This window comes from Aplidium turbinatum, chromosome 2 (assembly GCF_918807975.1).
Source record: "Aplidium turbinatum chromosome 2, kaAplTurb1.1, whole genome shotgun sequence".
In the NCBI taxonomy this organism is placed as follows: Eukaryota; Metazoa; Chordata; class Ascidiacea; order Aplousobranchia; family Polyclinidae; genus Aplidium; species Aplidium turbinatum.
The window spans coordinates 9,692,941-9,707,400 of NC_137473.1; the positions used below are offsets into that span (position 1 = coordinate 9,692,941).

At 37.0% G+C, this 14,460-nt stretch overlaps 2 protein-coding genes across 5 annotated transcripts in view; one reads left to right on the plus strand and one right to left on the minus strand.

The window, feature by feature from the left end:
- The first annotated feature begins 555 nt into the window (after positions 1–555).
- On the plus strand, positions 556–10,150 carry LOC145765530 (cell division cycle 5-like protein). The gene is made up of 16 exons (XM_082577364.1): positions 556–657; positions 1,371–1,466; positions 1,636–1,805; positions 2,302–2,532; positions 2,904–3,122; positions 3,393–3,522; positions 3,870–4,031; positions 4,608–4,768; positions 5,161–5,290; positions 5,846–6,010; positions 6,462–6,640; positions 6,761–6,813; positions 7,363–7,550; positions 8,188–8,340; positions 8,720–8,869; positions 9,636–10,150. The coding sequence occupies exons 1-16, from the start codon at positions 613–615 to the stop codon at positions 9,732–9,734; spliced, it is 2,331 nt and encodes a 776-aa protein (XP_082433490.1). The 5' UTR covers positions 556–612; the 3' UTR covers positions 9,735–10,150.
- Positions 10,151–10,217: 67 nt separating this feature from the next.
- Positions 10,218–14,460, minus strand: part of LOC145765531 (sorting nexin-33-like) — a 28,425-nt gene continuing 24,182 nt past the window's right edge. For 3 of the 4 annotated variants that reach the window (XM_082577367.1, XM_082577366.1, XM_082577365.1), the window contains 2 exons: positions 12,670–12,761; positions 10,218–12,197 (listed from right to left, as the gene is read on the minus strand). In XM_082577367.1, coding sequence (XP_082433493.1) covers positions 12,141–12,197; positions 12,670–12,761 — 149 coding nt within the window. In that variant the 3' untranslated portion in view covers positions 10,218–12,140. The remainder of the gene's footprint in view (positions 12,198–12,669; positions 12,762–14,460) is intronic. The other variant, XM_082577368.1, reaches the window with a different exon arrangement.

The window sequence follows — 14,460 nt, forward strand, 5'->3', positions numbered from 1 at the left end:
TTTTCCTGTTCATTAATGTGCTGGTAGGTCTATATCGATTTTTGTAGTTAGTATGTTTTTCGTCCTGGAGACCCGGACGCGTTAATGACGAAAAATAAAATGATTGATTGATTGATGTGACCATGTTTGCCAAACGAAGCATTACATTTTTGCTTTCAACAAGTTAGTTATAATATACAATGCTTCTTTTAAAAAAATGGTAATGGTATGTAAATGTAATGCAACTCAAATTAAAAATTGACTATAAAAATGCACTTCGGGTCAAAATTTAATTTAATAAAAAGAACGCTTCCGGGTAGTATCGAACTCATTCCCTTTAGAATAGGCACCGGCGAAGTATCGCATGCGCCACGGATTGAGTTGAATAAATTTGTTGAATTTAGAAATTGTATACTTTCTTTTGCTTTGAAAGAGAAAAAGAAAAAAGTGACTGTATAGTGACGTTATGACCGGTCAAATAGTGTTTCAGATTCAAAGACCGGCGCCGGTCAAATAGCCACTGCCTATTGTATAGGCTATCCGCTAATGTGTTCTGTTTTAAAGTAATTAAAAACACTTTAAGTTAATATTTTTTAGACTTAAGAGTTTTAATCAGTAAACAAACACAGAAATATGCCACGTATCACAATAAAAGGTGGTGTCTGGAGAAACACAGAGGCAAGTAGTAGGCATTGATTTCTTATGTTAAATGAAATTTTACTGATTATACGTTAATTGGTTTGTTTGAAGACCATGCAATTTAAAATAATTTTGAATCCTTTTTTAACATAGTCTTAACATTGCATTTAAATTTGTCACGAGGTTGTTCTTATCTGTGTAATTTATGACAAAATGTTGTGAACTTTATGTTTTCAAGGATATATTTTGGAAGTGGCTATTTTTCCACACTTAATGCCATGGTTACAATCAGGTGTTGCCATAGTTAGGATTAAAGTTAGGAAGGGTTAAGGTAAGGGTTAGAGTTAGGGATAAGATTAGGGTTTTGATCTTTGCCCCGGACTAAAAAAATTTCCAAAATACAAGTTTTTGTTTTCAACAGCTTTAAAATTTTCTCAAATTAGGGCAGAATTCCTTGTCTGGCAACACCGTTGAGGCTATTATTACACTATAGTGTAAATATAACCACAGCCATATATTTAAGTCAATAGTTACACTCCTTTCCTTTGTCACATGTTGTATTTATTTTAATTTTTTTCCAGATGTTAAGATTGTTTGCAGCAGTTTTTTTACTGTCATTATAAGCTATGCTTTATCCAATTCCCAATAAATCCTGATTAAATAAATTCTGACTAATTTTAAATTAAATTCTATTAGAAATATTTGCATGTTCATATTTAGCAATTAAACTGAACACTTATTTTATCATGTAGGATGAAATCCTCAAAGCTGCTGTGATGAAATATGGGCTTAACCAGTGGTCAAGGATTGCATCTCTTCTGCACAGGAAGTCTGCAAAACAGTGCAAGGTACATAAACTTCACTTTTTTGCATACCTTGACCTTGGGTTTACAAAAGAAAACTACTTCTTTTATATCAGTTTATAACAGGTTTTGCTTATAGTAAAAAAAACTAGACTTTCATAAAAAAATGTTTTTGTAATAATTTTACTGACTACATTCCATGATAAACTAACAGGCTCGTTGGTATGAGTGGCTTGATCCTAGCATCAAGAAGACAGAGTGGTCTCGTGAAGAAGAGGAAAAGCTGCTTCATCTTGCAAAGCTTATGCCAACTCAATGGCGTACTATTGCGCCGATAGTGGGACGAACTGCTGCTCAATGCTTGGAACATTACGAGTACTTGCTGTATGTAAAATATCTTTTTATCTCTTTTGTATTGCATTTGTTTTATTGTCATTGACACATTTGTTTTGTTTTGCATCACCAAGATTGGTTGATTATTTTCAATATATTTATAATATACAAAATACAAAAGTCTTTTGAAGGTAAATCTAAGCAGTTTTGTTTGCTTGTAGAGAATTGAAACATTTCCTTCTCTGTTATATCAAATTGATAAAAGAGAATATTGCGTTACTTCTACTACACGTGTCATGCTTTGAGAATCAACACTTTTCCCCCCACAACCCTTGATATATCTCTGCTCATTAAGCTTTATGCTGTAAGCATGATCAACTTTTATAGTTTTAATGTTTAAGTTTAATGAGGAGAACTTTGACATGATTTTTGTGACTACTTTTTTATTGCTACTGTATTGTTTTGTATGTGGTTTGCACTGTGCAGACATGAATGAGAGCTTATATATTGCAACTGATTGGTTTAGCTGAATATTGCATGTTTACAGGGACAAGGCGGCACATAATGAAGATGGTGAAGAGGTTGGAGCTGATGACCCACGTAAGTTAAAGCCAGGTGAAATTGATCCTGCCCCTGAAACTAAACCGGCTAGACCTGATCCGATTGACATGGATGAAGATGAACATGAGATGCTCAGCGAAGCCAGAGCTCGGCTTGCCAACACACAAGGAAAGAAAGCGAAACGTAAAGCTAGAGAAAAACAACTGGAAGAAGCCAGGTAACTAACCATTCTTCTAAAATATAAGATTTAAGATTTTGTCAAACAAATGCTGTTTTTTTGTTTGTTTATCACGCTCGAGTGTACAGTGTACACTGTACACTTGGTGGTTAAAGATTTTGGTTAATAAGGAAGCCAATTTTCGTGTCAACTTTCAGGCATGCCTCTAAGTGTCATTGCCAAAGACACAGAGGTGCATGTTCTTGAGCGGTGTCAAACCAGTACACTTTTGAGCATCCTACCAAGGCTATCGCAACTTGGCTACACAGCAATCTGTCTGTGATGCTTGGGATTAATTGAAAACGTTTATGAAGAAATATATTTTAAAAGGTTTTCAACCCAATTATTAAATTCATGTTTTTCTGCATCAGACGATTGGCTTCCTTGCAAAAGCGAAGAGAATTAAAAGCAGCTGGCATCGAGGTGAGAAAGAGGCGACGAAAGAGAGGAAGGATTGATTACAACGCCGAGATACCATTCGAGAAGCGACCTGCGCTTGGTTTCTATGACGTCAGTGATGAAGCGTATGACCCGATGGATCCAAACTTCAAAAGGCTTCGCCAAGATCATTTGGACAAAGAGCTTGCTAAGTATGTGATATAAATGCTTTTTAAAGAAACGTTGACAGTTTACATTTCAATTGCTTTTAATTTCAAAAGTGTGTAGAATTATGATATAGATTATATAAAAAACGTATGATTTTTAAAACCGCCATGAAGAAAATGCACCAAGTTTTTTTTTTTAAGCTGTGTGGAAAATTATATGATGGGATGAAGTTTTTATGCTATTAGAAATAATTGTTGTTTTACAATATTGGGTGTTACTGATTTTGCTTAAAACTGTAAATCATTATTTTTTAGAACAAAAGAAGACAGGGCACGTATAAAGGATAAACAAAAATTGAAGGAAAAAGACCTCCCTTCACTGATAAATGACCAGCAACTGGAACCTGCTAAAAAAAGATCTAAGCTAGTTCTTCCTGCACCGCAAGTACATAGAAGTTCTTAATTTGTTTTGTAGATTTTAATAAATGTTTCAAATTTGTTGATTTTTTTTATCTCTTGTTTATTGCAATTTTGAGCTTGGCTTCTATCCCAATGCTTTATTCTTTCTCTTAGATACCTTGATGAAAAGGCAAAAACGAAACGACGTATTAGAAACATTTTGCAGTTGTCCGATATTTCAAAATAAGGTTTGGGCGAACATAGTCCTGAATTTCTATTTTGCCGAAGCCTTATGTGTTCTTGCAAACTGTCAAGTAGTTTTGCTGTTGAAACTTTAGGCAAAGTTTGCAGCTTTAACATTTTTGTTAAGAGACAGTCTTTACTTGCATTTAGATTTCTGACATGGAGCTGGAAGAAGTCGTTAAAGTTGGCCAAGCCGCGAAAGTGGCCGCTGAAGAGAGCGGGAATGTAGCCTCTGACTCTTTGCTGTCAGATTATAGTGTGACCCCGAATACTGCCACCATGCGAACACCTCGTACGCCAATGCCAACAACAGTGAGTTGAAAATATTCCATCCATCAAATCAATCTTGACGTTATTTCAACGTCTGCAATTTACTGTCCGAGATTGACACTCTTCTGTGATTTGCTATTTCAGGATTGGTTGACGTGGATTAGATGACCAGTTAACGTTTGATTTTTGATCGTGTAGTTACTCATATACAAAATTTGTTCTTTTCGTATTGATTTAACGTCTGCAGACGTTGAGTTAATGTAAACAGGATGGATTTGCTAATTGGATAGGAAAGAGTTGTGAATTGTAATTTGGTAGTGAATTAAAACTTGTGATGTAGTTAAATTTGCATCATAGCGACCTAGCAGGCCACCAGATACATTTTATGTTTCCAGCAGAATTGCCACTAAACAGTAGCAAGTTGAATAAGAACTTTTTTTTGCAAATTAAAGTAAAAAAATGAAATGTTTACTTAAAAACTATTTATTTTGTGAAATTTGTTTTGAAATGAAACAAAATCAACCGGCACACAACTCGCGACTGGTAACAATTTTCCGCGACCCCGGAACAAAACTGGCAACTCTGCGCATTTCCAACGTTTGTTCTTTTATTTTCTAGGACACGGTAATGAACGAGGCTCTCAATGTAATGGCTCTCACCAACGTGGACACTCCACTCAAAGGGGGCATCAACGCCCCCGTTGAAACCGATTTCACAGGGATTACCCCACAAAGACAGAACATTAAAACACCCAATACTGTCATCACAACCCCGTTTAGGTACAGTTATCATCGTCAAATCAACTGTCTTAAACGTTTCAGTTGTGATGTTCGAATCAGTAGAACTTCTTGAAATGTAAATTTTTCTCTAGTACAGTACATTGCAAAATTTATTTTCGACACAGTCGGATGCTGTTTGTTTCTGTGTGAGTTCCACGTAGCCGAGTGGGGTGTCTGCCTGACGCTCGAAAGGAGACACCCACTGAGGTCATTACCTTATGTCCTGACAACGACGATTGGCCTTTCTTGCCTTTTCATCCACTTCATTTTAATTCTAAATAAACCACCGGGCATGATTCTAGACTCAAATACAATTAAAGTCGTTTTTTCTCTGGTGGAATGTGATGTTGAATTGTTGATGCAATAATTTTTGTTTAACTATCATCCTCCAGGACACCATCAGAAGGAGGTGGAATGACTCCAGGGATGGCAACTCCTGGATCTTCAGCCACTCCAGGATACACACCGATCCGAGATAAACTCAACATCAACGTGGAAGAGATGACTCCTCTGAACTCCAAGGTACTCCTGTGATGACATTGTCTTTTTTTTGTGAAAAAATTAATGCTGCTTTTCTTCTATCTCTCGAAAGCAGCACAATAGAGTAATTGGCATCAGTACTGTGTGCAGTCCCACGAAGCCTTAAGTTTGTCTTAAAAAGCACCAACTTTGCTTGAATCCAAAAAATTGAGAATGCATTATCTTTCCAAGGACGGGTAGACAACTTTTTTCGATTCATCAAGTAACAAACTAAAAATATATTAATCCTCATAAATAAAAGGAAATTCCGTTTCAATCTCCAATAATCCTTTAATTTATACAAAAGCCATTTAGCTTTAAAACTTAACACAGTCAGTTCTTATTCAAATTAAACTTGACTTGAATAAGTTCAAAATGAGATGTTAGAATATTTTGTGTTACTGTATTTATAAATATGTTCTTCCTCTCATAAAATCTACACAAATTTAAAAGTATTTTCCATTTGAATAAAAACTATTCTTACTTTGAAGTCTTGTGATGTATTTGTTTCACCAAGACTCTCCTGTGATACATTTCTGGATGTTGTGCCTTTTTCAGGAGGAAAAATATCACCTGAAAGCAAGTCTGGCAAATCTTCCTGCTCCATCCAATGACTTTGAGATTGTCCTCCCGGAAGATGAAGATTCAAACAAGGAGGAAGATTACGATAAAAAGACCGATCACATGGTGGAAGATGCTGCCGATGTTGAACAGCGCAGAAAAGTAGCTTTTTAATGACTTTTTATTTTTGTTGAAACTAAATGGTCATAATAGTTCATGAGTGTGTCAGCCGCAGATTCTCCATTTCTTTACTCTCGTTCTCCCTTTGTCAAAGAATCAACGGTATATATTTACCTTACATGCTATTTTTGGTTCAAACTTTAGGCATTTTTTATGCTGTCTATTCGGCTTCAACATATTTATCCCTTTGCTTGATGAAATTGACCCACAGGGGTTAAATTCATCCCCGGTTGAGAATCCCGCCAATACAAGGCTGTAAGCTATGATCTACGTTTATGTTGATGCTTTTTCAAACACAATTGACTTCTTCAAGAAACTAGATGGTAACTACCTACCTGGTGAGCACGACACCACCTTGCAGTAATCATAAAAAATGAACATCCAAACATACTTACGGTGTTTTCTTTCATCTTTTTATGGTTTATTTTTTTAGGAGGATTTAGCTGCTGGTGAAGAAGAGAGGCTACTCCGAAGACACACTGCCGTGAGGGCCGGTCTTCCAAGGCCGACTCTTATAAACGAGTCCGTACTCCGCGGGTCTTCCAACGCCCAGCTCGACGATTTACAAAAGGCCGAGGAAGCCATCAAGCAAGAAATGATCACAATGCTAAAGTAATTTCGCTTTTTACTTTCATTGATGCAACAACTGGCTGTATCGTGCTTAACACTCAACGCTTTTTTCTAACCACAATATATACTTTGGTGAATTCAATTTGAGATATGACTTTGCAGACACGATGCTTTGAACAATGCCGCCAGCAACCAAATTCCTGGAAAAGGAAAAAGTAAGTTTTTTTTTCTCATCAATATGCTCTTGTCAACTATGTTTTGCATTGTGACAAGCAACATCAGATACCTTAGTACTGCTGCAAATTTGAGTTATGATTGTGGCATGGTGTGACGCAGAGCCGTTCAACTGTTGGACCGCGGTCCACATCCGTAGAGTTTTGAATGCTGACATCATATTCTTTTTTTTTTGTCTGCACATGCTATGTACGTTATGACCGTGGTTAAATGAAGATTGCGATGTTCAATGACATTCATGGGCGTAAAATTACGGGACGCTAAGCTCCGCTTTCCCGGCCACATTAGAAGGTTTAATTCCCAATTTATCAGTTTGATTGCCTTTCTACAAGCTTTTTTTTTTCGACGCAAAACCTTCACGTAACTTCACTGCTTTTATGTAACCTATGCAAAGCACAATATTTTGTAAACCATAAAGGGCGTAACCCTTCTACTGTGGCAGATAAGCCCCAAGGGGATGTAGTTTCGCAATGCCTTGATCTAAAACTCTTAGCTCAGATTTTCAAAAAGGAGATTGTTTTATTTTCCAGAAGCCGCCAACGTGGCATCTCACGTCCAGTATTTGAGCAAATTTCCTTACCACGAAGTTTCTCCAGAGGAGTTGGAGGATGCTGAAAAGTTACTCCAAGAAGAGGTAGAGGTTGTGAAGAAAGCCATGCAGCACGGTAACATCACTATGGATGTCTATGGAAAAGTGTGGAGAGATTGTTACAGCCAGGTAGGAAAACCTTCCTTATGCAATGAATATTTTAAATGGATCAAAAATATTTGATCCCTTTTGGGAAGATCGGATCTCTTGCCTCTCTTTGAAAGGGGAGGAACAACGATATCTCTGCCCAGAGTAAGGGTCTGCTACTATTCGATGAGAGCCTTTTTCGGAGAGTTCCCTATTCGGTGATTTTTTGAATTTTTTTTTGAAAATTATCGGGTACCGTAGCCTAATTATCATTGCCGCTTTTACATCGTTTTAACGTCTCTAAACGTTGAAATAAGACCCTAACCCCTACCCCTGAAACGGCAATGATAATTAGGCTACGGTACCCGAAATTAAAAAAAAAAATTCAAAAAATCACCGAATAGGGAACTCTCCGAAAAAGGCTCTCACCGAAAAGGTAACTCACCAAATCGGGCTATTCCGCCAGAGTAACGTATTCTGAAGCAGGAAATAATCTTTCAGTGCTTCATTGTTTTGTCTCGGATTATTTTTCATAATCGTTTATCTCTGTGGCTGAAATGCACCAAAGATTTCAATAAAAAAGCCAATAACCAAACTAGTTTCCCTTATTGCAAGATTGAATTGATATTTGATGTACTGACTTGTGAACTTCTTAATTTTTTACTACCTATTTTCAAAGGTTCTCTTTATCCCGAGTGAGAATCGGTACACTAGAGCCAACAGAGCTAGCAAGAAGGACAGGATCGAATCGCTCGAAAAGCAGTTGGAAGTCAACAGAGGACACATGACCAAGGAAGCGAGGAAAGCGGCAAAGACAGAAAAGAAATTGAAGGTGTGGAGATCGGTCTCGTCACTTGTGTGAGATTTTTTCTTAAAAAGTTGATTGCTGAAGTATATGAAAAAAAAAACATAAAGTTTCTTCCATAGGCTAGGCTACTGTCCGAAACAGCGGAACTGTGACCGAAGACCTTTATGCCGTGGACCGAGTGTTTACTGTGCTTTTAAAAGTATCTTATCGGGTGTAATTTTGCACTCAGGACATATCCTATGACGTTATTGGGACCATCAGAAGCGCTATGTTGCATTGCCGGATATATGTATTAATAACAAGTATTCGGGAGGAGCCGAACAAGAAAAAGCGCCGTAAAACATACCGGCAGCCCTTTAAAGTTGTCTAATGTCTAAGTTTCGTTTCATTGATCACGTTCTAGATACTGACGAACGGTTACCAGACAAGGAGCATGAGCATGGTTAAGCAGTTAAATGAAATTTATGAAAAACTCGACTCGTCGGTTGTGGAGCTGAGCACTTTCCAGGAGCTGCTTCGTTCGGAACAAGGCGCCATCCCGAAGCGGCTTGAGGTATGCGTCACGTACAATCTGCAAAAGCTTTGTATTTAAGGCAGAAGCACGTGATGAAAAAGTGCTCGGTTGGCCTCGTGCTATTCTAGATCGGCTGGATGTCGAGAGACGCTACCTGTCTGCATCTTCACTGCAATTAGGGGCGCCGGAACGATTTTTGACTGGAGGGGGGCAGGATTATGAAAAAAGGGCACTTTTGTGGCTGAAAGGCCAATTTTTTAAGTTTTAGGATAAGATATAGCGATAATGTTCATCTATCAGCTTATTATCGAGTAATGATACAAGTGTCCGTTATTCAAAGAACAATGGCACGGAAGGGCATCATGCTATGTTATAATGATGTGACCTACAGTGATACAGAATTTTGTGTCGTGAATATTATTTTGAGGCAACAAAGAAAGATTATAATTAGGCTAAAAGCGAATAGCAGAAATTGCTATATTGCAAAATGTGCAGTAGCTTACATGACCTCACAAGGGCACCATTGCCCCCCATCTACAGAAAAATTGAGGGCATGGGGGATTTCGGCGCCCCTGACTGCAATTATTATAAAGATGCAGCGCTTCTTAACGTGGGCTTTGAACGGTATGGCAGTGCTTCTAGTTATAATGTAGTTTATTATTTCTAAACACCATCGTAAAAGCAATGCGTGCTTGAGCTTTTACTGATATGTGTAAAATGATTTGCACCTTGGAAACATCTTCTCTAATACAGCGCTCCTATCGCATCATCCAGCGACTGCAGATAACAATGTTTGTCTTTGTAGATTATGGAAAGGGATTATCAAGTCCAAGTCGATAGAGAAAAGAACTTGCAGAAAACCTTCGCAGAGTTGAGATTGGCTTTGGATGAAGCGAAAGTGTAAAGGAGATCAAGGATTGGTTACACCAAAAACTTCCAATTGTAAAGATGTGGGCATCTGAGAGCAAAACTTTGTTGGGCGTGAATATCTAAGCTACAAAGTTTTAACTTCAGAGTTGTTTAAAATATCATGTGATAACACCGTTTTAGGGTTGTCAGTTGTCATACTACGTAATGTAAGTGGACATCTGTAAACGTTAAATCACTGTAGAAGCGACTGATTTGCTGTCTGGGCGATCTTCTTTTTTTTGAACCTTCTTCGCCACTTCAGGGGCTGTGCCTTTTACACCCTTGTCTGGGCGATAATGCCGTGTAGGGGTAAGAAAAGGAAACCGCATCATTTGATAGTATAATAGCCTCTGACGTCAATGCAATGTAGCTTAGACGTGATTTTATCGCTGAATAAATTGGACCATCTTTCACTGTCTTGGTTGTTAAGAAAGCACACTGTCTGTTAATATGATCGTTTATACAAAACAGATGAGAATAAGATTGCATAAAACTGGCAATACCAACCATTGCGAGTGATTGCACAAATACGCGGATACGAAACACTGCTGAGGCTACCCCAGCCAGCAAATCAGTCCTTTTTAACGTCTGTAGACGATGAATCAACGTGAAAAAGAGACTGATTTTCTGACTGGGAAATGAGTCTCGAGTTTGAAGAATTTTCAATGGGCTGCGATCAATAGTATTTTGTGACAAAGAAGCGTTTACAGAATTTACTCCTGACAAATGATCATCCAATCGACAAATAAAAATATATGATTTGAATTTACAGACAACAGGCTTGCTTCCAGCTGACATAAAAGTTGATTTTCAAACTGGGAAATGTTCAAACTGCTCAGGCAAGTTTAAAGGTTGATTCTCCCCCATGTCTCATTTGATAAACGCGAAAATGTAAACCTAATTTTGAGGTTGGTGAAATAGAAAATATTGCTTGACTTTACTAATTAGGAAAATCAAACAGCTAAAGTGGAATTACGGCCGAAATTTGCAATACAAGTGTATTTTTTGTAAAAAATAACTAAAAAAGGGGTCAGTTATAGTTTCTTTCCAGGCGCCAGTGAAGCCCGACTGGAGGCTGTTCAAATATCACAAACGAGTTCCTTCTCTTCAAAGTCAGTCCTCGTGCGATAATTAATTCAACAACCCCTGAGTTTTTGGGAGCAGAATAAAATATAATTAATTATGCTGGAGCAATTTGCCACCCACCAACGTTAAAAACATTTTTAAAGACAATGGCATGGAAGTTTGTGCAAGAGGGGCAAATAATTTGGGGGCTCCATGTAAATAAGCCAATCAGGAAGCTACAGCTTTTAACGTTTAACTTTCTAGAGGGTTTCCCTGAAGGTTACATCGCTGATTGTATAAATGAAGATAATAAATTCATACTTGGTATGCATAGGTGCCTTACCATGGTGAATCAATGGGAACTGTTCAATTCACAGAACATTATTCATGAAATACGATTATGGTGAAGGTGAAGAAATATTGTATTAGTTTTAGTCCAACATTAACTGCATGCAAGATTGATTATACACAACGAAACATAGGTTTATACTTCAAAGTGATTTTTTTGACAAGATCGAACGCAAACCCAGACGATAAAATCCGTCGTTTTTTCATTGATTCAACGTCTAAAGACATTGAATCAATGTAAAAATGACGGATTTTGCTGTATGGGAATACACAACATTAGAACAACAGCAAAGCTCTAAGACAAATAATCTCTTCCATTTCATTGGAAATCACACGATTATAACAAAATAAACATTCTTTGAATCGAGCTAGGCGGTAGGTATTGGCCTATACTCGTGTGTGCACCTCAAGAAAAGAGCTTTAAACTAAGCAGTGTTTAGTGGTTTGTTGAAGAATCTTCAAGATCATTTCCAACCATTAGAATTTACAAATGCAGATTGGATTATTGAAAGTTTAATTTCTGCTCGATAGGAGGTGATAGAAGCCGATTAACTCGGGTTCATAAAATAAACTTCGAGTACTGAATCACTTTGAGTACATAAGTTGCAAATGTGCTAAAAAGTTGAATAAATTATTAGGTATTGATTTCCACAGGAAATAACCGCCATTTCTTACATTGTTTTCGTCTGCTGACGTTACGTTATTACGTTACGCTGACGTTACGTTAACGTAAAGAGTGTTATAGCGGGTTTATTTCTACTTTTAAAGTTAATGCAATGGCAACAAACGCGAGTCAACAATTATAGAAACATAACATTATTATGCAACAACATATAATACGGCGGTGAATAACAACGCATGAATTTCCAACAACAAATAATTTCGGTACAAAAGCAACATCAGTGATGGTGAATCGAGGGGCAATTTGTTTGCAATGGGAAGCTCGAAAAATGTGAAATCATAGAATTGCACATGATTCCAACCACTTCTATTCCGGCACTAAGGTTTCGTAGTCAGCTTTAGCTTCTTCCAATTTCTTCAAAATCTGAAAGCACAAAAGTTTACTCAAGATTTCAGATTCATGAAACATGGAAAGAACAGGTGCAGAATGACGCAGACTAAGTCGGACTGAAGGAAGAAGACGCGATGGACAGAAGGAGATGGAGAAAAGAAGTAAAGAAAATCGCTGCAAGGAAAGAACGGGCTACCCTCTTATCGGCTACCCACTAAAAGGGACAAAACTAAATTTAGACGATAATAAGGGCTTAAGCTGAGCCGAAAACGCTCGACTGTTCAAATTATTTGTAAATATGTGCAAAAATCTCGTATAAATTTTAAAAATGGCGTTATTGATAGAACTACTGAAATATTAGATATATCTCCTTATTGACAGCATCCAACGAAAAATCTAACAATGCTTATAAATTACAACATAACCGAATAAAAGTACATAACATTGGCAACACGACAAAACAGCTTGGTTGCAGTAAACAGCAAGCTTAGACCAGATACTGTACCTCTTTATGGAAAACGATTTGTTGCTCTAGAAAGTTCTTCATGTAGATAGCAAAGTCTCCGACACGGTAGTGCTGGAAATGATTGATTTCAGCTGAAAATATAAACAATGTTGACGTCACAACAACTCAGTGTTGCCAGATGTTTTTCAAATTTCCAGCAATAATTGTTATAAGAGTAGTTCTATCCTTGGATGCTGAAAATGGCTTGATTTGTAAAGTAGAACAAATAAAAAGTTAACAAAAGACACGAAAAAGAAAAAACAACAAAGTAAAACAAAAGAAAAATAAAATAGAAAAAAGAACACAAGAGAAAAGTTAACAAGATAAAAAAAAAGCTTGTTAACCTAATCGTGACAATGCAAATTAAAAATTGGGTTACCGTACTTAAGAATCAATAACCCGAAATAAAACAGTAGCAAAAACCAGAACGCATGACAGCTTAATTCTTCACAACGTTAGAATAAAACTAGCTCAATTTCGCAAAAAAAGAGCAATTTTAAAAAAGTGGAAGTCGTACACCTTGACGAAACACCGTTCAAACAGGTACTGACTATACAATAGGGTGCGGTGAAAAATTAAAATTTTAGAATTTCAACAAAAAGTATGTCTTAACTGGTGGCCCTACACCTAAAAACATGTCTGATGGTGTTTTGAAGTTGTTGCACCCCTAACTGTCCGTGCAACTTTGGAAAGTTGTATGCGGGGGGGCCAAAATCATAAAAAAATAACATAACTCATGATCCATGTGTCGTAGAAAGTTAATTTTTGGCTCTATGGAATCAGAAACACCATGTTTCTATTTGTTCCAAGAGAACTTTTAGCTCTAAGAGCAATAAAATTTAAGTTATGCTCAAATATCTAAATTTGAGACATATTGTGGGCAAAAATGTCACAAAATTGACAACAAGTTTGGACAAACCAATGACAAAATTTAAACAAGAAAAATTTTCATTTCTGTCATTTGTCAGTGCTTGACTGTTGAGCTTACACTTGAAATTTCGATAATGGAGCACTGGCCTATAGTATATTGGTACTGTAGCCTACAAAACAATGATGCAAAATTGTGTATGATGCGCTCAAATAACTTTGGGACAAGAAATTCTGTAGTTTGGGCTAATTATCGGTACTTAAGCTAAGCTCTTTAAATGTTGTCACTTGACTAATCAACGTGTGGGACATTAATCATAAGCAATACATTACACAATCATAAGCAGTGCATCAGTAAACACAATACGATGTGTTGTCAAATTTATTTTCTAAGAGAGTTTGTCGACAGTAAATTGATGCTTAGTATGAAACTTTTTCTTAAGTTTTCTTGATTTGATTCGCTGGCGTATCATGCCATCTCATTTTTCAAAACTAGCTACTGCTCCAGCAGCTTCAGTAACAAGCTTGACATGTCTCTCTACTCTTTGATTGTGACAGGGATGCTTTAAACTCAACGGTTTGTCATACAGCACGTTTAAATCAGCATCACTTAAGTCCTTGACAGCAGGTGGCTTTGTGATGCTTTCGAGTGCCAAATCAGTAAGTTCATGATATGACTTTGCCTTGACATTAAGTTTTGGTAAAACAAATTTTCGAATTGCTTGGTTGGAATTATCAACATCTTCAACAATCACATCTTTTTCTTCTCGATGCCATCCAGAAGTAGAGCCATCTCGTAATGCTCGTATTTTATTTACACCCAATCTTCGAATATCATCATCCTCTTCACACAACATTGCAAGCAAGATGTTTTCGTGGTGGCCAAAATAAGCATTTCTTTGAAGAGTTTTCAAGGCCTCATCT

What these genes read in the sequence shown, in the direction of transcription:
- LOC145765530 (XM_082577364.1), top strand. Translation starts at nt 613, where the DNA reads ATGCCACGTATCACAATAAAAGGTGGTGTCTGGAGAAACACAGAG. An exon ending in GTACGCCAATGCCAACAACA is followed by an intron (nt 4,032 to 4,607) that starts GTGAGTTGAAAA and finishes TTTATTTTCTAG; the next exon opens with GACACGGTAATGAACGAGGC. An exon ending in GGAGAGATTGTTACAGCCAG is followed by an intron (nt 7,551 to 8,187) that starts GTAGGAAAACCT and finishes CTATTTTCAAAG; the next exon opens with GTTCTCTTTATCCCGAGTGA.